The following is a 22,982-nucleotide window of genomic DNA, read 5'->3' as shown; positions in this document are numbered from 1 at the left end:
AGTAGTCTGCATGATAGCATGTTGTAACAATTGTGTGGTTCAACCTCATCTTTCACATGATATCCAGTTTAATTTTCTTAGTAATTCTGCAAATCATTACATTTTCAGCTATACAACATTGCTTCACCTTTTTGTTATATTTTTGTCTGTTTAGTTAAAGATCCTTGTTTAGTATGTACTACTTGTAAACGCAGGTTTTTAACTGACCAATCAACTAATTGCTGTGAATCTAATTATTTATTCTCGTTGCTTTTTTTCTGCTTTATATAACTATGGGACTCAACTTGAAAATGTTGTAGTGTGGAAATTGGGTTTATGAGGTGCTTATTTTTTTTCCATTAATAAAGTGTTGTCCTCACTGTGCATTTGGTGTTTCGTCATTTTTATTAGTATGCTTTAACATGTTTAAGTCCACAAACCAGTTGAGGTATTTGCAAACGGTTTTCACACATCAACCCCAAACAACATTCAGTAAACGCTTGCAAAATATCATTTAAATCTAATAATAACCTCAAAACTGAAAGGCGTGCATCATAAGCGAAGGCAGGGCATAACCGCTTTAAAAAATGTTTTTTGCGTGGTCGACTCCTATAGCTTTTACAGGCTCCACATGACAAACGGTTAAAGATTAAATGCAAACGGTTTTCACAAGTCAACTCTAAAATACATCCAGTAAAGGCATACAAAATATCGTTTAAATCTGATCTTAACATCGAAAATGAAAGGCGTGCATCATAAGCGAACGCAGGGCATAACCGCTTTAAAAATGATTTTTGCGTGGTCGACCTATATAGAATATGCAGGCTCCAGTAATTAATTCAAACTTATATGCAAAATTTGAGTTCGATCCGTTGCGTATCGGCAAAGATATCGCCCCATTTATGTCGTCGCTAAATGGGCAGTGTGTAGTCTCTGCTTAGTAGTCTCTGGTCCAACCAAGGAGCTAGGAGACAAGGCGTATCCCGATGAAGAAAGCATCAAAATTGAAGTAATGTACACTGTGTTGTTATCAGGACTATTAGATCGAAGCCTTGTCGCTAATATTTCAAATAGATTAAACCACAAGCGTGACTTTTGGGCCGCTGCCGAGTTGGTTTAAACTTTAAACGAACAATCCCCGACAATTGTCGCAACAGTCACTACGCCCGTTGATGACAAACACGGATTTGACAATTACTGTAATTATTACCTTGAAAGAACTGAAGCATGAGTAAAAATATCGTAAACTCGGTAGCCTACTGGCTTGCGATGTTTGTTCGTAAACTGTCAAAACCGCAATAACCACAAAAGCTTCAGCCTTATCCAACCACAAAGATGTGGAGGCGAATGCACCAGTCTTGTGACAATTCTCTATCTATACCAGTGTTTCTTAACCTTTTTCGGATCACGAACCCCTAAAACATTCTTTGAAAAGCTATGGACCCCTTTGCAAACGTCAAAATTAGGTTTTAATCAACATAGCCATGTCAAGAAAAAGCTGAAAATCCCGCCTCACAGAGATAGGTTGTAGCAAGAGGCATAAGAGCAGCCATGGTTCTCTTTTTAACAGGCAAGAATACACAGCAGAAAGCACATTATACAATGCCACACTTACTATAGTAGAGTAGCCATTATATGTATTATTACATCACAAAGGCGATTTTGCAATTGCTCAAACTACTCGAAGTGCATGTTTGGCTGCCATTGTGGCCTGACCAATTGGAAACCTTATGGACAGAGAAAAATACGTGAATTTTCGGAATAATTACATTTCGTTTCACGGACCCTTTAATGCATCTTCTCGGACCCCTTGGGGGTTCATGAACCCCAGGTTAAGAACCCCTGATCTATACACTCGATTCACCCGAAAGCAGACCTACATGCGTGCCCAAAAAATTCCTGTGTTCGTAAGTTTTCACCAATAACAACACCTTTTTTAATTGAGTTTTAGCCAATAAAACTTCTGTGACTTCACAACCGAAGTACTCGAAGACAAGAACGAACGCAGTGTTGCTAAACCAACTTATTGAGCTTCGGGACTTGTTTTAAAGCAGGGGTGTGCAACCTTTGTTGCTGTAGGGCCAAATATAATTGCCAAAATTAGATCACGGACCGCACCTGTGTATAACACACAAGGTGATTTCAATTTGTTGCTAACCAAATATGCTTAACTACAAGCAAAATTCGCATTTGATTCTAGTCACATATTGCCAGGTTGCAGAAAAATAGCATTGGACGCATTAATCTGCTCAAAAACATATAGTAGTTAGACTCTTTTGTCAGTACATTTAAAATCAAAGCGTCTCTGCGGGCCGCACAACCTTTAATTAAGGGCTGCATTTGGCCCGCGGGCCGCAGGTTGCACACCCCTGCTCTAAACGAAAAGATACCGATATTGCTCCATTATTTTGTCTTTAACATTCCATCATATTTTTTGGGCTTGCTTTTCAATTCGAAAAAGTCTACTCTGTACAAAGTAACAATTCCACTGGATAGCGCTGCATATCCGTTATAAGCATCTTTTCAAGGCTTCTCCCTTTTTTAGTATTTATGGTGTCTACGAATCGCTTTGGTAAACGGACACAACGTTCGCGACACATGGAATGGAAATTCTTCCAAAAGTTTCGATTTGATTTGAACTTTATAAGGCAGTTTCAATGCAATATTTCTCATTTTTGGCAACGCTTCGCAATAAGTTAACGGTTAGACATCGTAAAATAGATGGTGTCGTCACAAAAAGTTTGTTTGCCTAAATCGTTTAGCTCAATAAGTTAGAAATCAAACTGGACTCCTCCTGTGTCCGCTAAATGTGACATGAGGAAATTGTGAAGCGACCGTCAACAGCGAGAAGGTTGTGCACTCCTAAGTTCAGGGGCGGCATTACGAACCCATCTCGCTAAATTTAGCGAGCTCGGGATTGACGCACGACCTCGTTAAGATTGATATTGTAGCGGTTGTCATGCGAAAGCATTAGATTTAAAATCATAAACTTCTAAAATTACCCAAGTCATTTAAACGTATAGCGTATTTTTATGTGTCCTAAATTTCGTGTTTGTGCGTTGGGGATTAGGCCGTCGCAATTTCCCTTTGTTACGGAGTCAGGAAACTTTTGTTTCCAGCCGTGCGCCTGCAAATGTGATTTAGTGTTCCCTGCTAAATTTCGTACCACGTGTTTTGTGCTATATAATGTTTTGCGTTTCGTTTAATAAAACACTCTAAACTCCGGAGTCTACACTCTCCGACTCTACGCACTGGAGTCACAACTGGGAACACACAGGACAGCGTGGACTGGGAACACACTGGCCTCAGTCCACAGTCGCGCCTGGCCCTGATGTCAACAAACCAACGGCCGCCCCCCAACAATATTACGAACCCCCGTCTCGCTAACCAGACATCGCTAAACTCTTTGCTAACTAAATCAAAACCACTCTCTAACGCTGTTAAACGCCCATACCATCTGTTACATCTTATTTGCCAGTATTCGCCGATTTCTATTGATTCCCGCTTTTCCTCACTACAACTTGTGTTGCAATCTAATGCGTTGTGTGACATAATAATCGACTGCCAGTTTTGTGTGATAACGCAACGTGGTTCAGTTCTTTTCGTTGGTGACTTCCGTGGAGCAAGGTGCTGTGTCGGTTGTATGAGAAAAGCCGTTTATTGTCCTGTTGACGATTATTGGTGAGTCCCTTTGTATATATATATATATATATATATATATATATATATATATATATATATGTGTGTGTGTGTGTTTTTAATGACTCCAAAATGTAAATTGCTATAACGAATGCGAACTTAACTGCAATGACTTAAAATGTCATTTCGCATTGTAATAGTTGTACTGTACGTGTAGTTGGGTTCAAGTTGCTAAAGTTGTAATTGTTTACGCAGCGCATAACAGTTGGTGAACTTTAAGTTACATTCCTTCATTTAAAGCGCAGTGCTAATGCCATGTCTTTGTAGAAACCGTTTCCATCGTCTGCTACGGTCCTCTTTGTTCTTCATTGAATGTGTTTGCGCAATAAGATATACAAAACTCCCTATCTGTGTGGACAACTTGTTGGAGGCCATTAGGAATCGCATTTCTCCCTCGTGTGACGTTCCGCGCTATAACTGGTAGAACTACTAACACTGCAATCTGGCTGGCCCCTGGTTAAAAATTGTTCGATAAGTGGCGCAACGGGGCATAGGCGTTTATGGTGCTGACTCAGCAATTTGGATTTATGGCACCATAAACCCCTATGCTCCGTTGCGCCACCTATCGAACAATTTTTAACCAGGGGCCGGCCAGATTCCAGTGTTAGTAGTTCTACCGCTATAACCGGGGCGCGTTCACGGGACGTCACATGAAAGTTTCAACTGTTTGTTGAAATAAAGTTTCAGCTGGGTGTTGAACACAATCTTCAGTTGAAATCAAGTTTCAACTGCTTCTTGAAGTAAAGTTTTAACTGTTCGCTGAACAGTAGTTTACAGTTGAATAAAGTTTCAACCGTGTGTTGAAGACAAGTTTTAACCGTTTGTTGAATATTTAAGCGATCCAAGATGAGCCAATCAAAGGTCACGACTCCTGAAGCGGTAGCTGACTGTCGTCGACGTCTAAGTGAACAGTACCTAGTTGCCGAGTAACTGATGAAGGACCACCGCAACAAGCAGATGCTCGAGACCATAGGCGCCGAGTTTTCAAAATTCAAGGTGGCGGACGTAAATTATGACATCACTAATGCGTGCAACAACACGAGCTCCAACTCAAAGCACAATAAACTTTCAAGCTCGCTCAAACATGGCGTTAAACCGTTTTGGTTCTTTGGAACGTGGCCTGAGACTCGACGCCGTGCTACGCGATGCGTATACAAAGACCGTACAGGTTACATAGCTAAAGGCTATGCCGAAGAAGTTCGAGATGAGGAACAGTCTGCAGAGGTAGTATGGTACCTGCCGCATCACCATGTTACAAATCAAAAACATATATTAGTTAGACTCGTTTGTCAGTACATTTAAAATCAAAGCGTCTCTGCGGGCCGCACAACCTTTAATTAGGGGCGCATTTGGCCCGCGGGCCGCAGGTTGCACACCCCTGTTTTAAAGTGTAAAGTTTGCAGCAGTTTAAAAGGACATCGTCAGGTGTCGCCTTGAGTTGCAACGTCACTTGTTGTATGTAACTGTGTACGGCGGGGGGCAGGAACTTGGCCGAATGGTCCGGCGCGCCTGACCCATATACAGACATAAAAACCCTGATCGGGATTCGTCCCCGGGAGAGTCCTGGGTTCGAACCCCGTAAAAAAAAAAAAAGTAAATATTTCTTTTACTGAATCCACAAATTGTCCCCTTGCCTGAAACAAGTAATTCTGCAAAGTGCAAAAGCATTCTTCCTTTATTTGTCTCAGTCTACTATTATACCTGCTTCTCTTGGCGAATAGAAAATATGCATACTTGTTGTAGCAGATCCCAAATTTTGTTTTCTGCCAACTCAAGTTGAAAATCAATAAGGGATGGACAGTGAAAAATTGACATTTACATAATTGTGTTTTACAAAAATATTACATTATTGTGCTGTGTGTGAGAAATCAGTACAGTTGGTTGATAATATAGAGCCGATTAAAATGATCGATTATCTTACCAGTTTTTTACTTTAGTTTTTATTGACCGATTCAAATAGAAAGCTACTGTACTACTTTCTGTTCAATTATGTGCCGCTTTTTGGCATTGTTCGATAGAAAAAGGAAGGACTGGATGCAGCGTCGGCAAAAAAGTTCGACTTTTAACGATGCGAGCTTATGTTTTTGCTATCAGTTTTAAAATTGTTTTTATTAACCATGCAGAAACTGTTTTGTTATCAGTATCTGCATGGTTTATATTTTGTTTTCTATTTCCATCAAAATAGTTCTTTAACGTTTTTTTTTAACGGGGTATTGTTGACCGACGAGGTTGAATATGAACAATGAAATTTAAGGCTACATTCATTCTTGTTAGTGCCCTGCTCTTATGATGGTGTTCAGAAATCGGAAAAGCAAAACCTAGCAGGTGTGTGTTAAGTTTTTATTTGTAATTCTGTGCAAAACATAGTTGAAACGTAGAAAATAAGTTAATATTTGTATGTTTTTGACCGGAGTAATTCTTGGTTAAATACCCTATGTTATTCTATCGTTTTTGCCCAATCAAAATCATCGAAGTACTTAACTATAACTTACTGTAGAAACGAAGAAAAACAGAAAGATGCAGCTAGTGGATGGGATGACAATTTGTTGTTTCTTTTGCATTATACAAGTTGGGGATTGAACTACCCGTTGCTATGGCATTATCCCAATTTGGGAAACAACCCCCAGCAAGAAAAAAATCATGGATACATTTTATGAAAGCATGTATTTAGTGTTGGTGTAAAATTAAATCATGTTACCATGTATGGATTGCATGCATTTAAAATCCAGCAAAAAAAAAATAACATCAAACAAAAGTACAATACATATAGTTATGTGATATTCAGAATGACAAGGACAGTGACAAATAGCCTAAAGGTTGAAAATGTGATTTTTTTCGGCAACTAATTGCATTGACATAAGAATTAACAAACATAGTATTACGCAGTCCCCTTAGAAAAGTGGCCAGCATCTTCGGACAACGTAACAGGTCACCTCTGCAATCTCCGTAATTACCGCAACGTACGTAACAAGAACACCGACAGACACCATCAAATGAAATACTTTAATCGGCGAACAGGGGCGGCTCGTGTGAGGGGGCTGCGGAGCTGCAGCACCCCCAGTATTTTTACTTGACATTCCTATTCCAAGTTGTTATACAAAACAATCTTTACAGATAGTTTTTATGTTTGATCAGTGTATACTAAGAATAACTTTTATGGCATTAATCGACATTTTATCAAAATTAATAAAAAATTTGTATTATTTAAAAAAATAAAAAATAATAAGTTATCTATGGCGGAGCTGTAGCTCCAGTTTCGTGACGTTTCATGACGTTTTCAGTTGTGCGCATGCGCACTTGGAAAAGCTACATGCCGGGCGAAATAGGCGAGAGGGGGCTGTGGCTCGCGCAGCCCCTCGCGTGACGTAGCGCTAGTTGTGTTGTCTGCTTCGCGTCAGTGAGCTCCAAAGCCAAACCCGTGTACTGTGTTTTTAAGTTCGACAGTGAGTGCAGTTAAATAATTATTTTGCTATCATTAAATTTATTGTTTGACTGTTAGTGGTGACTTTTTAAGATGACTGTAAGTGGGTTTCAGTTTTTACAGTTATCATTAAAATAAATAAGTGTATCTAACACCTTTAAAAGTCACAATTAACCTTTATAATAAATAACTGAATTAAAAAGATTTATGAAAGTATGGGACAAAACATCTGTTACTCCAATGTCATGCAGGAATAAGCAACAACAAGAAATACTCAGTTTTAGTTCCTAATGCTACCAAAGAAAAGTTATATTTGTGACTGTGAAGTTCAATGCCTTACTGAAATTCAGGCAATATCAAATGCAGAACAAACAACTGCAAGTAACAGGAATTTTGAAATGAAGACAAAAAAAGAGTATTTGCAACCAAGTACAATCATGTGCATTGATATAATGGACATGTACTGTTTGTCTAAACCAGGGGTCTCAAACTCAAACAAGTTTGAGGGCCAAAAACAAACTTTTAAGTAAGTCGAGGGCCGCACTATGGAAACATTTGTTACAGTGTACCATGACAACAAACGTATTGTATGATGAAGCAAAATGTTCATTAATGATATTAACTACATTTAAAAACAAGATTGTAATAAGTAACCAACATATATATAATGTAGCAAAATGAAAGAGCCAACTGTGCTTTATTGCTTTGTGTGGAAACAATGGCATCCAATGACGCAACAATGTAAAAAATATTACGCAACAATCGCAATTGCTGATTCTGAAGATGGGCTATTTCTATCATCAATTAAAACGTCGCATATATCACTAATAGAGAATGATTGTATCATGGAAATGTAAACTCACTGGTCTGACACGGTACTCCGCCTCAGTAAAACAACGTCTAAAAGTTACTTCGCGGGCCGCACAAAAACCCTTGGAGGGCCGCATGCGGCCCGCGGGCCGCGTGTTTGAGACCCCTGGTCTAAACAGTAGCTGCTAAATTGTTTCACAGGAAGTGTTTCTTAAGAATGAACATTCTACAGACAAGATAGTAGTGACACCAAGCACATCCTATTGTTGACAAAGAAAAGCTAGTTACTCAAATGAAAATGTTTCTGTAGATCTGATGTTCATGATTACTTTGAAAATAATTAATCCAGAGATGATGTTTTGACAAGTTAAATTACTAGGATGAAAAATCCTTTTTGCTGTTTCCATGATTCCTTCTAAGGCAAAACAGTTCTTTTTAACACTGAAAAAGATGTCAATTTTTTCTGAGGAACACCAATATTTCCAAAAGACTTGCACTTGCAGTGCTAGTACTAAATAGAAAAACAGTTTCTTAGTTATCATTTGGGATTAAGGAAGAAGCTATCAATTATCATGTCCCAACTATAACTTTATGATTCATTTTGGTTGGAAAAAGGAAGCACAAGATTTAATAATATGGTTTAAATTTAAGTGAGAGTGTTGTAAATTTTAAAACTTGAAGGCGTTTTGCACTTAAAAAAGGAATTATAAGCTATTTGCCAGCAAGCAGCAATTATAGCAGTTAAGAAACCAAAATACAATTAATAGTCTGTACACAAAAATTCAAGAAAGATGTTTAAATGAACAAGTTCTGAAACCAATGTAATGTGGTTGTTAAATTTGTTAGTTATGATACCAATAAAAAGCTGTATGTCTAGTTTTTTTGTGTGACAATAATCTGTAAAGTGTCATAGAATATGTTGAAAACGCTGACTGTGACTAAATTTACTTAAATGAAACATGACAATTTTTGTTGTCGAACTGAAATACTTCGACCTTTTCGACTCATTTATATGTATTTTTTCTATTGTTCTGTTGTGTTTTACCGTATTTACAACCGCTTCGTTTCGAAGCTGTGCCACGTGTGCTTTTGTTTTTCACATTATTACTGAACGTTATTATGTTTGGCCCGTCGCTGTGCGAGTAAACAAAATACACAAATGATGCCGTCTGCTGTTTACACTCGTGTACATTATTGCGTAACAAAAATTACGTCACAATGGATTTGCTAATTAAGATTTGTATTACTTGTTTTTATACACTAAACAAATGGCCAGAAAACTAGAAATGTAGCTTTTCAATATATTGCCAACTTATATATGTTCAGTAAAGGCTAAAATTTGTGGGGGCAGCACCCCCACAAATTTTATGCACGAGCCGCCACTGTCGGCGAATACGAGAAGACTCAGTCACGTAGCAATGCAGTTTTTTAACTATGAGAAATAGCCCACAGAGGTAATTCAGTGAGTGGCAAACCTGAAATCAGGGTTGCCAGATAGTGTCGACTGGATTCGGACAATATTTGTCTGAAAATCGGACATTTTAGGACAAAAAAAAACTATAGCGTATAATTGCAAACAAGGTATCAATACCGAGGTGCCAACTCCCATTTTTGTGCGCTTACGTTCCCCACACTCATAAGAGCGAGTTTTACAAAAATACAAAGTGGCGGACGTAAAACATAACAAATTTCCTATGTTTGACAAAAAATGACATGTTTAAAATAATATTTAGTTGGCAATTGCAACACGTTGCTGTAGCGTTTATCATTGGTTTAGCAACGTTAAAAACTGTTTTGTCAAGTTGCTGCTTCATATCACCTTAGATAACCATTTATTACAATACAATTGCATTGTACACAACAATGGCCAGACATTCACTGGCAGACAATTATGTGTTTAACGTCATAAACAAGGCACTAACCAAAACAAGTTGCAGTTTTAAGCCACGTTCTGTCGTAAAAAAGGTTTGCAACCTTCAAAAATAGGATTTTCGGACATATAGCAAAATTCGGACATATTAGGACAAAAAACTAAATGTCCTAATGATTTTTAGGCGTCGGACACAGCATGTGAAATTAGGCCAATTTATCGTTTTTTGTCCGAATTTTAGGCCACCTGGCAACCCTGCCTGAAATAACATATCACATATGAATAAGGCATTATGACGTCACAGCACATACGATTCACTCACCAGCAATATATCCCATCATCATTTCGCCGAAATGGTAAGTGCGAAAATTGTTAATAAGCGTTACGCACCACTGCGTGTAGTTTCCCCAAAAAAAATGTTTGTTTTTTTTAAACCATAAAGCGTGGTCAAGGTACGTACAAATCGACATTTTGAGGTCTGGGAGAAAATGTTTCAGCTTGTAAAGTCACATTTCTGGTTTCAAACAGTATTTGCCAACGAAATGACTTTAACCGATACTTGTTTACGTAGGTCGCCCATATACAAATGCATACATCGCTAATCCAATGTTACGAAACAAATAAAAAGACATTCCGAGCCTAATATTTTTCTATAAATTGGACAAAAGCCTGGCTGGCTACCATTGGTTTAGAACAGTGGTTCCCACCCTTTTTGTAGTCACGGACCCCTTTTATAAATTTTATCGGTCCGCGGACCCCCAACGTAATTTAATCTTTTTTCGTTTCTTGCATTATACGTTATTATACTTTCGTTTTTGGGTGCAGAATTTTAATCAACCTTCACAGTCCGTTAATCTCAATAAAGTTCTGTACTGTAGCAGTCAATGCCAGGGTTGCCAGGTACTGTCAGCTGGATTCGGACAGTATTTGTCTGAAAATCGGACATTTTAGGACAAAAAAAAACGAGAGCGTATAATTGCTAACAAGGTATCAATATCGAGGTGCCAACTGCCATTTTTTGTACGTTTACGCTCCCTACACTCATAAGCGCCGAGTTTTACACAAATGCAAAGTGACGGACGTAAAATATGACGTCACTTATGCGTGCAACCACTAGAACTAAAATCCAAACTTGAAGCCCAGCAAACTTCCCATGTTGGAAAAAAACGATATGTTTGAAATAATACTTAGTTGGCAATTGCAACACGTTGCTGTTGTGTTTATCATTGGTTTCGCACCGTTTAAAAAATGTTTCGTCAACTTGTTGCTTCTTATCACCTTAGATAACCATTTGTTACAATACAATTGGATTGTACACAACAATGGCCAAACATTCACTAGCAGACAATTATGTATTTAATGTCATAAACAAGGTACTAACCAAAACAAGTTGCACTTTTAAACCAAGTTTTGTCGTAAAAAAGGGTTTGCAACCTTCAAAAAATAGGAAGGAGACAAAAAGTTATTCAATCAGCAAAATTCGGACATATTAGGACAAAAAACTAAATGTCCTAATGATTTTTAGGCGTCGGACACAACATGTGAAATTAGGCCAATTTGTCGTTTTTTGTCCGATTTTTAGGCCACCTGGCAACCCTGGTCAATGCACTAAAAGAGATAAAATTTTCTGGTGTACAATACTTAAAACAAAGCACAAAGAATTCTATTGTTAATGTGTATTGTGATGTCACGATGGAGGTAACAATCACAAGTTTTCCTGATCCAAGGGTTTGATAAACAGTTTGCACTTATATACAGGATTGTAAAAACGGTTTGGGAACTTAAAAATTTTGTACTGTTGTTAATGCTACTACAAATGTTTGCCTCCACGGACCCCCTGAAACCGTCTCACGGACCCCTTGGGGGTCCGCGAACCCCAGGTTGGGAACCACTGGTTTAGAAAGAAAGAATATCGTTCAATTTTTTGCTTTTCCACTTTTAGACATAGGAATGTTGACACACACTTTATACTTTTATAAATCATGCTTGCAAAGTTTTTTTTCATTTACTTTATGCTTAGCCAAACCAATCTGGTAAATAATGATGGTTTGAAAGCACGCGACCGCTACACAGTACACAGCAATTTTAAAGTAAAGTTAATCATCATTTTTTCTTGCTAACTAAAATATACACAATAGCATTGTGTGGTTAAGGGTAAAGCTTTTGTGTTTCATGGTTGATTGAAGATGAACAAGCATCTTGTGTAAGTCAGGGTATGAAGCCTATTTGAAAGACACAGTTTAGTAACACAGACCTGGCAAACAAACTTACAAAACAACTAGTTTTGCCGTCAGATTAGGCCACGCATTGAAACAATGACGTTGTTAAAGTTATATTCAACAGAATTAACTTTCACTCCCAACAAATATACTTAAACTGTTTGTAACATTTTTTATGACGAGATTTTTAATTTCATAACCATATATTACGTGTGTATGTTTAGGTAATCCCAGTTTGAGGTTGCAAAAAATGTGCAGTTTTAAAATATTGTGCATAGCCTACTAATTACTCAAAGACCATGCTGCCATGTAAAGCACACAGTTGAATGTAATATTTTAAAAGGAAAACTTGGTATTCGAACCGTTGAGTCTTTCTGCTCTATTTTGCCACATAAATAACCTTAGGCTACAATAAAGTTTTCTGTAGTCCGAAAAGCTCTGAAACGATCATTATTTAATTTAAAATATTGCGGAAATGATTTAAATGTTCGAAAATACACTTCGTTCGATGCAGTTGGACACTTGTTGGCAACATGCCATGGTGATAGCGTTAATGTGTTAATGACATTTACTGGCATTAGAGCGTACTAACAACAACAGTAGAGCTACTAACACCATAACGAGAATCACACCCCGAATTTGATTGGTTATATCTCCAAAAATGCTCACGGTTAGGGCTATTAGGGTCGGGGTAAGGTATTAGCACAATTCAATAAAACTAACCCAAAAAATTAAAAAAAAAAAAAAAAAGTCACTAATGTAAAAATTTTATGTAAATATTTCCCAACCCAACCCATTTATAGCCGCTAAATAAAACTGCAGCTCTTTACGCCCCCTCATGCTTTTCGTTATGGTGTTAGTAGCTCTACCAACAACAACACAGATTTTTAAAGGTTTAAAATTGTCTACTATTGAAATTAATTTACTATTCAAATTTTTCAAATTCTTTCTTTTTTAAATTGCAAAAATGTCCTGCAACAATGTTATACCGCTGTTCCGGATTTTTCAATGTGACTCAGTTTTTGTAGTGGACAGAAACAGCATGCATGTTTTTTCACGGGTTTGAACCCAGGAACCTTCCGGGGACTTTTTTATGTCTGTATATGGGTCAGGCGCACCAGACCATTCGGTCAAGTTCCTGCCCAACAGTTGTACCACTTATTGCGTTTTCACGCCATTTAGCGGCTGATTGAAGTGGAGTTTGTTTCGCGTAACAATTGTACATAAACAATATATAAATACCTGCGGAACATTAAAACATATAGGAGCGCAGAAAAGTGGAGAGCACAATTGTTAAATGATGTTTCTAGCTACACCGTTACTGTAAGGCAGTGGTTCTCAAAGTATGGGTCGCGCAGGGTCAAAAAATGGGTCGGCCTATGGTGATTCATTTTTGCCAAAACGAACTATTACTGCATTAAGTAAAGACAAACGAATTTACTTAATGTAATAATAAAAGTCATCTCACTCGACCACGTTGTATAGTAAAATGAACCGATCATTACAACATGCAGACAATAGCCTTCCAATTTTGCTGTTACGCACAAGGCGATTGTAACGTCATAGCACAGGAAATAATAGGACAAGTTGATTTCTTTAGAATAAGTAATTGTTTTATAGTACTGTGTACACAACTGGTTGCCTATGTCTTTTTCTACAGCATTTCATTCATATCAGAAAAAAATACCTTTTTTATGTTTGAGGCTTGGATCGTGAGATGTTCATAAAACTCAGATTTGGGTCGCGCTCAAAAAAGTTTGAGAACCTCTGCTATAAGGCGTTATGTGGCAGGGGATTGGTGGAACCAGTGAAGAAAAAAAATCATGGAAAGAACCTGTAGCGAAATTTTGTTTGCTTGTTGGTTTTTGTCACCGTCACTTATGTGGTCACAATGTGCCTTCCTGTTCCTATTTAAAGGAGGGCGTAGCTAGTCGACGATGTGGCTTTTTCTCTGGGCGCCGTTAAACGTGGTGGTGTTGGTGCTAGTATTGGTGGTGGGTTGCCACGTGCCCGGTGTAACGTTGTTTTTTTCACATTGTTTTAAATGTAAGTCCGCGCCCATCAGCTATTCCAGTGTGCGGGAGTAATTCAGTTTCTGAGCTGTTTTGCCGGGTCCTAGGCCGGTGACGAATTAAGTAAACAGGCTTGGTGTATAAGACCGATTTATCAGACCTGCCGAAATAATTCGGTAATAAACCTATACCGAAGAACTCAGGAGCACACTAATAAACAGGAAATGAAAAAACAATCTTCTTGAATGACTTATTTGACCCCAAAATTTTCGCTTTTATATTTCACTGATTGCATAAGTTGCAGCCTCAAAGTAAAGATACACACATTTTTTTAGTTTTATTAAATTATATTTGTACAATTTTAGTTGAAAATGTGTTGCCTTCCAGCTTCCATATAAGGATTGCATTTTATTATCATACAATCATACACATTGTTTGCTTCCAAAATACACATGAATATATATTTTTCGGAAATTAAACAGAAAATTTAACGCAGTTCCACACACAGTTTAAATTAGTTTAGCAAAATGAATTAAAGAACGAAACTCAATTGTCAACAACGTCAAATCTGTTATCTGTTCGTATATTTTTTGTGATTTTTGTCACTAACAAGTCAAGTACTCGTGGCGAACCGAAATATAGTTGTGCCATTCCTGAGCTACAAGACGAAGCTTGATTGCAACAATCGGGTGATGAAACATGTTGGTCACTTCGGTGTCACAATCACTGTTCCCGTAGAAATTCTACAAATAGGAGTAACAAACATTAGCAGCTAATCTAAAATACAATGTCACTTGGCTAATCCATATGTATGGAGACTTCCTGATTTTTTACGGGACTGAACTCAGCAGGTAAGTCGGGTAAAACAATCGGACTCACGGGCCAGTGATCCTTAGACTCCAACAAAAACTGCGGACCGCGCAACCAGCGGCCAGTCGTCACTAACGCCTCTGACGTCAACCCGCGTGACGCCTCGTCCGCCGGATTAAGCTTTGAAGGAACATGTCTCCAGCTTGAAGGATCGCTTTGCCTTTCAATCTTTGCAATTCGATTAGCAACGAACGTAGGGAATCTTTTCTTCGAATTCCTGATGCTCTGTAGGACGGCAGTGGAGTCTGTCCAAAACACAGACCGATGCACTGGTAAACCAAGCTCTCGTCTCATCATTTCATCTAGCTTTACGGATAAAACTGCCGCTGTCAGTTCCAGTCGAGGAATTGACACTGTTTTCAGCGGCGCTAGTCGACACTTGCCAACAAGAAACACGCAGTGAACACGCGAACCGACGTCGACTATCCTCAGATAACACACAGCTCCGTAGGCCACGGAGGAAGCATCTGCAAAGTGGTGTAACTCCCAACTTCGCACATCGCCGAAATCATCGGGATTAAAACAACGAGGAAGACACAGGTCATGAAGCTTCGGTAAACGCCCAAGCCATTCTCTCCACTTTGTTGCTTCCGATTCCAAAATGCAGTCATCCCAGCCAACTCCACGTTTGCACAGACCCTGGAGTAATAATTTGGCTCCAAGCGTGCACGGTGCAACGAATCCAAGAGGGTCGTACAGTGAACTCAATGCAGAAAGAAATCCTCTTCGAGTCTTTGCCGTTTCAGGAAGGTTGACCTTAAATCCAAACGTATCGTTATGCACGTTCCAGTGGACACCAAGCACTCTCTCTGTGACGTCATCACTCAAGCTTTTGTTTTGCACTGCCTTTGACCTCTCTTCTTCAGGAATTTTTGACAGGATCTTCTGGTTATTACTGAGCCATTTTGTCAAGTGGAATCCTCCGCGTGACAACAAATCTGAAATCTCTTTGGTCATTTGAATTCCCTCCTCTGTAGATGCAACCGAAGTCAGGCAGTCGTCCACGTAAAAATTTCTTCTGACGACCGAAGACGCTTGTGCAATAAAGTCTTGACCAAAATCCAAGGCTGTTTGCTTCAAGCAAAAACTCGCGCAACTAGGGGATGAAGTCGCCCCGAACAGGTGCACAGTCATTTGATGCGCTGTTGGTTCATTTGTCAAATCACCTCCAGGCCACCACAGAAATCGCAAGGCATCCCTGTCCTTAGGGGTAACACGAATCTGGTGGAACATCGATTCTATATCGGCCACCAAAGCGTACCGCTCTTTGCGAAATCGAGTCAAAACACCCACCAAACTGTTTAGTAGATCCGGGCCCTGCATCAGCACATCATTGAGGGAAACGCCCTTGTGCTTTGCAGCGCAATCAAAAACTACACGAACCTTGTCTGGCTTACGGGGATGAAGTACAGGATGGTGTGGTAAATACCAGCAAACACCATCAACCGATTCGATTTCTTCTCGAGGTATCTCTCTTGCGTAACCTTTCTCGAGGTAGGACTGCATTGTGCTCACGTACTTTTCCTTCAGTGAGTGATCCTTCTCCAGGCGTCGCTTCAAGTACGTCAGCCGTCTATCTCCACGGCAACGGCAGCTCATAGTGACCTTCCACCATTTTCACGTCCTTTTGCATGATACCATACGTCTTTCTGTCTTCGCGCGACGTGGGGAAATCTAGAACAGCAGTTTCGTCCCCAAAATCTGTCTCCCACAGACTAGAGATTTGCTTCTGTAAAGAACTGTCTCTAGACTTCACGAAGTTCACCTGATACCTCGATGATGCACACGGAAGGAGTGAAGGGCCAAATAATGTCCATCCAAAAGGTGTCTTGACAGCAAACGGTTTCCCTTTTGGACCACGACGCATCTCCTCAATGAACAAGGCGTCTGGATTATCCAGACCAATCAGCAATGTTACCGTTCCTTTCTCGATCAACGGAAAATCCAAGTCACGTAAGTGTGGGGCACCCCTTCATGGGCGCAACTAGGGGGGCAGGTTCGTCGGCATGCCAGGTCCCTTTTCTATTCGCGTTATTGCGTATAACGGCTCTCGTACAGCGCCGAAAACACGTTCGTTCGCATCAAAGCTAAAAATAACTTTCAAATGACAGAACATGGCGCCGGTACAGCAGTACATCGCTTCATCGGCATGTATTGCGATGGTAAAAACGAAGTTTCAGCGATGTATTTATACAACATCCTAAATAACCGCAACAACAATCTTTGTTGGAACTTGAAAACGTATTTACATGTAAACACACAAAAATCGTTTTTCTTCGCAGGCAGTTCTCGCTTTACATCGTCTTACACGGTGACCTGGAGTAAGGCATCTGAAGCACAATCTCTTACGACTGACGAATTCCACACGTTCGGAGTACGTTTTACGTTTGAACTCAAAGCACTTAGGTAAATCGTGAGCCTTACCACAGAACAGACACGTAGCGGAAGTAGTCGGCCTCTCTGTCGAACTTCCACTGGGTTCACAACGTAGGCAGACGCTCTCGGCTTTCTCATCGGTGGACCAGGATCCTTGTCGCGCCTAGATCCCATAATCCTACTTCCGTAAAGGGAATTTTCCACCTCAGCACGTTCCGAAACAAACTGAACAAAGTGGCTAAACCCGGCTTCACGATCAGTGCGATGTAGAACTTCGACTGATCGCTCTATCCATCTTTCCTGCAAGCGATATGGCAACTTGTCAATGAGCTGCAGCATGGTGTCAAGCGAGTTAAGACCGGCATATTTATCAATATCCTCCAGTGTAGTGAGACATTTTTCCAGCAGATCTGCAAACTGCATCAGTCGTTCTGGCTGATCTCCTTTCAAGCGAGGACTCTTCTTCAAATGCTGCTCACAGGCATTTGCGATAATGTGCGGCTGTCCGTACTCATGAAAGAGCTTTTGACGTGTCTGTCGGTAACCCTCGACTGGCCTTTTCGTCAAGTGATCAATTTTAGGTCGCACTTTGTCATCACAATGTTGCAGCAGATAAACCAACCGCAAATCGTCAGAGTGAACTTTAGTGGCAACGTGCGCTTCAAAGTTGCGAATGAACGTCCAGTATTCCATTGGATCGCCGTTAAATGACATTATCTTCGGACGCGGTAGAAAACGCTCATCTGAGCTGTAACGAGGTTTCTGCGCTACTATGGGATTATTCCTCTTTTGACAATCGTATTGCGGAGTAGCATAGATAGGAGGCTGATGACTTACTTTAGGCAGATTCTGCCTATCACAACGCGGTACAGGTTTTGGACATTCGGTGACCGTTTGCACAAAAGGCCTCTCTACGGTTGGCGGACAAACGAATTCCGCTTCAAATTTGCCTTCCCATCCGCGAGCTTCGATTTCGGCTAGTTCGGCTTCACGTTGTACTTCGCGAATTTCTGCGTCGGCTGTCAATCGGCGTTCTGACTCACGCAACTTCTGTTCTTCATCACGCAACTTACGTTCGTCATCAAGCAACTTCTTTCGTCGCTCGTTCTCCTCTTTCTCCTCGTCCTGTCTCTCCTTGGCCTGACGAAGCTTTGCGCAAGCCATCTCAAGCTTAATTCGTGCTTCAGTTCTGCGGACGCTGGAACTCGTACTTGCAGAAGTAGGGCAACTAGAAGTGCAACTTTTTGCCGACTTTTTTGAACCAACTGGTGGCGGTGAGGACGTAGCAGGCTGGGCTTTTTCGATCCATTCAGCAACCCTGCTATCAAACTCCGTCTTCTCTTCAGCGTATCGCTTTAACAAATCCTCATCAAGATCTTCATTCTCGGATAAATTCGAAGTTATATGCTCCACAAGAAGTCGGTATCTTTCATTTGTAATTCGCACCGATGTATGTACAGAAACTAAGTTATTGGGACTGACCATTAAACGTTCCGTTCGGGTGTAGGCTTCTTGCAATGAATGTTGCAATTTAATGAGCTGTTCACCCTTATCTTCTTCAATCATGTCGGAAATCATTTTCTTCACCGAGCGAACGAGCAACGGTTGATAACTTCCTTTTTCAACAAGCAACAGTTGAAAACTTTATTTTCAACGAGCAGTAGTTGAAAACTTCTTTATGTAGACTCTGAACGGCCGACCTGCAAGGCTGAGCCTCACAAAGGGGTTTGTCATGTTGAAACACGCCCCGCCCTTTCCCACACAAATCACACTTCCCGAATCTCGTGTAATAATCCACAGCGACAACAGCGGCAACAACCACAACGTCGTACACAATCAAGAACGGACAGAAACAGGAATGAGAACGGAAACGGAGGCGGTTTTCTAAACAAGAAAACGAAACACATTGACATATGTCCACGCACAAAAAATGCCAATGACTAACTTACCAACTATTTTGCGACACAGGTCAACAGGTACAGTACACGTATCAACAGTTGCAAGACGATGAAACAATCGCTGCAATCACTATAGGAAAATACAGCATGCCATAAGTCACACATAAAGCCATGAATTAATTTAGGTCACAAATCGAATTAAACACTCACCGACAATCACGGTAAACAGCCTTCACTTGAAGATTAATTAGTCAGTCGTCACAATATTTAATTTAGCCTTATTCGTCTCTAAAAATGCAACACAAATACTTAATGCAGTAATAAATCACCTTACTCGACCACGTTGTACAGTAAAATGAACTAATCATTGCAACATACAGACAAAGGCCTTCTAATTTTACTGTTACGCACATGGCGATTGTAACATCATAGCAGGGGAACAGTGGGACAAATTAATCATGCGTAACTGAACGTGGAGATGTAACATACACAATTACCAAAAGTAATGCGGCAGTTTTAATAATTACAAACAACACAGCTGAGACAAAACAAACTTTATTCTGTGTTGAATTATACCGCGTAAACATTAAATTCTTTGCGTTTGTATAGTTCGCAGTCGACGCAGATTGGTGTCAACAAGATTTGGCTATCGTAAAAACGTAGAAACGAGTAATGCGCAACCTGTACTATATTTAGGGTCGAAAAAAGACGAGCAATGGGGCAGTTAATTAAAATATTAAATGAACACACGATGTCGCCACGCAACAGTTATTGTTAGCGGCGGATTTGTATTGCGGGACTACTGTTGTCTGATGAATTCGAACGTTTGAAAGAAAAGTTTAGGAAATTAATCATATTGCTGGTTTAGGCAAGTAATAGAAGATTACTATACTGTACTATACTAAAATGCCTCAGAGTTTTTTTAACCCAAAGACAGTATTATGGCAGATAGAGGAATCAGAGTGCAAGATTTGTCTGCATCCTTTGATGTATTTGTTAACATCCCTAACAATGCTAAATTGAAAAAGCCAGCTTGAAAATATTTCAGTTGTAAAGGACAGGCCTACTGCATCAGAAGGATCCATGTTGAGAGAGTCATAGGACTCGCTAAAATATACAAGATATTAAAGCAATCCATGCCTCATGCTGCACCTGTCAAATAAACTTATTTTTGTTTGTTTTATGTTGACAAATGTTATGCAATGGATTGTTAGAGATAAGTGTTACTTTTTTTGTGTATGTCAGTTAGGTTATGGCAGTTCTGTCCAGGACAATGTGTTTTGTTTCTGGGTTGTCTATAGGATTATCTGGCTGTTGCATTAAAACATCCATATTTTTATTTTATTTAGGTGAGTGTATTTTTGACAGTAATTATGATTACCAACAAACTTGGACTCTTGGACTGTGAAATACTTTTTTGTGGTTTGTTTCTTACATTATTTTACCAAATGGCAACAAAACAATAAAGGTGAATAAAAAAGATTTAAACGTTAATCAAGAGCCCAAAAAGTACATGATAATGTATTCTTATGTTATCAACAAAACATTATGGTAGCCACACTTTGACATAAAAATGTTGCAATTTGGGCAACATAGGATCAGTAAAAACACGCTTATTAAAGGGTATTTTTTGCACAAATATGTCTTTAAATGTTTACACCACAAAGTAGCAGTACTGCTTATTAGCAATGCCCATCTGTCCTTGAATCTGAAAACTTAAAAATCTTCGAATTCATGCACCACAAAGTAGCAGTACTGCTTATTAGCAATGCCCATATGTCCTTGAATCTGAAAGTAGTATTTATGATTTTTTTAATTGAAGACTGCCACTCACAAATTCCAGATATGGGAAGTTAGCACCTTCGGTAATAATTTCATTTCTTTCACTATGTGGACATTTAATCTTAACCACACCAGTTTCATCTGCCTTTACATCTGGTGTTGCAGCAAGGTATGGCTGTTGGTTGTCAATAAACAATAATAAACAGACCTGCTGGACTCATGTGGATATTTTTTGTTTTGCTGAACAAAGTAAGTGCCCTTTTTTCATACATTTTGCCATGGCATATTGCTTCTGTGGACAGTGCAAACTTCACATAGTTTTGCATATTTCTTCTTTCAGTTGCCAAAATAATATTCCTAAATTTTGGTGGTTTTATGTGAAACTTTCATTGGTTAACATTCCTTGCACTTACTTTGTTCGGTTGTGTTTCATTCAATTTTTTAATTTGTAGAAAACATTGTTTACAAGTCACCACTATACAGTACATGTAATAAATAAAGTAAGTAATTACTTTTCAATTGTTTTGCAGGGTGGTGAAACGTTTGAAGCTGATCTGGACAACTTTTCTTAACATATATCTCTTCTGTGGCTGCTAGATGTTTGCATGTAGCAACAGGTCCTCTTCCTGCTGCACATTTACATTCTGAATTTACAATTTCTCCACTGTTTTCAAGTTTCATTTTGACATGTGTCACTTACATAAACTCAGATAACATTTCAGACTAGGTGTCCTTTCAAAATAGCCTTCACAACACTGTTGGAAATTTTGTCACATGTGGACTTGAAATGAAAATAAACTTTCACTTGTTCCTCAGTTGTGTGTGGTATTTGATCCAAGCTGGTTATTTAAGTATCTATACTTGGGGCCACTGTTACTGCTACCTACATTTGGGCCACTGAGCTGCTACCTTCATTCTCCCCCAAGCTCACAGCACAAGTGAAGTTGTCATTCCTATCATAAATCTGAAGTCTATCTACAAGTAGTTATGCAGAGAAAAAAACAAGAAGCTATTGCAAAAAAAAAACAGAAATACAACGCATCTTAAAATTAAATCCTCTTTCTTGCCAGTTGTTTTGGTACATCTTCTATTTAACTCGGATTTTAATCTGTATGTTGTCCATTTAGAATAATCCATTTCTACTTGATTTATGTTGTCAAATAGCAGTGTTTTTTGATAAAAATATGACGGAGTGGAGTTGTGTTAATAGAGTAAATGCGAAATTTGAGCGCGTTTGTGCCGTTATGACAACTATAACTGTTGCGTGGCGACACCATGCGGAAATTTCGATCCTTAACTGCCCCATTTCGACAATTCCACCTATTCGAGGACCTGCTTCACTCGGATTTTAGAAAAGGGTCAGAAAAAGAAAAGCCGGTCAACCCATGAGAGGTACTGCTTATCTTGTTGCCAAAAATGAGATTTCGAATTACATATGGCAGGACCTGCATTACTTAGGATTTAGAAAGTCGCCAACAAAGGAGGACAGTGCCGCATATGTAAGGAGCTGCTACATTCGGCGTTCAGAAAGTTGTAGGAATAAAGAAAGAAAAACTGGCGTTAGTTAAACGTTTGCTAAGTGACCTGACTAGAAAGGAAAATTATTCTTTGGCTAATATAAATTTGTTAAATATCTTCATTGGTTCCTTGTTCAAAAACGTAGTGATAAATAATGTCAATTTTAAGTTTTGTTGTGTTGTGTAGTTCAAGTTTGCACACATGTGTGTACACTAAGAAGTGCGGACCATTCTAAATAACTCTTTCTATATATATTTTTTTCGATCAATAAATTTTCTGGACATGCCAAATACACCTGCTGCAATTTACATTCTGCAACTTTCAGGTTATAAGTCCAAGTACAGAAGTAGGTCAACATAATTCGCACGTTGTCCACACTAATTTATAGTTGCAAAGTAATGACCTTCACCCTGCGTGTTTGCTAAGTCAAGCGATACTAGTGTTCTTTTCTGTGATATATTTAAATTTGTTTTACAAAGCATAACACATAAGACTCTCGTAATACTGGCGAAAGTTTGTACTCGGACT

The 22,982-nt window shown here is 39.2% G+C and overlaps 1 protein-coding gene and 2 long non-coding RNA genes across 3 annotated transcripts; 1 reads left to right on the top strand and 2 right to left on the bottom strand.

Moving 5' to 3' along the window:
- Positions 1-14,615: 14,615 nt before the first annotated feature.
- On the bottom strand, positions 14,616-16,479 carry LOC145222667 (uncharacterized). The gene is made up of 2 exons (XM_080088841.1): positions 14,845-16,479; positions 14,616-14,753 (listed from the first exon to the last, which is right to left on the bottom strand). The coding sequence occupies exons 1-2, from the start codon at positions 16,477-16,479 to the stop codon at positions 14,616-14,618; spliced, it is 1,773 nt and encodes a 590-aa protein (XP_079944967.1).
- A 2,765-nt stretch (positions 16,480-19,244) lies between these two features.
- LOC145224636 (uncharacterized) lies at positions 19,245-19,454 on the bottom strand. Its single transcript, XR_013859713.1, has 2 exons — positions 19,365-19,454; positions 19,245-19,284 (listed from the first exon to the last, which is right to left on the bottom strand). It is a non-coding gene; the product is annotated as an uncharacterized LOC145224636 (long non-coding RNA).
- A 1,043-nt stretch (positions 19,455-20,497) lies between these two features.
- On the top strand, positions 20,498-21,751 carry LOC145224119 (uncharacterized). The gene is made up of 2 exons (XR_013859568.1): positions 20,498-21,185; positions 21,467-21,751. It is a non-coding gene; the product is annotated as an uncharacterized LOC145224119 (long non-coding RNA).
- Positions 21,752-22,982: the final 1,231 nt, after the last annotated feature.

The sequence above is a fragment of the Phallusia mammillata genome, chromosome 4 (genome assembly GCF_965637545.1).
Source record: "Phallusia mammillata chromosome 4, kaPhaMamm4.hap1.1, whole genome shotgun sequence".
Taxonomy (NCBI): domain Eukaryota; kingdom Metazoa; phylum Chordata; class Ascidiacea; order Phlebobranchia; family Ascidiidae; genus Phallusia; species Phallusia mammillata.
This window is presented reverse-complemented; position numbering and strand designations above follow the sequence as displayed.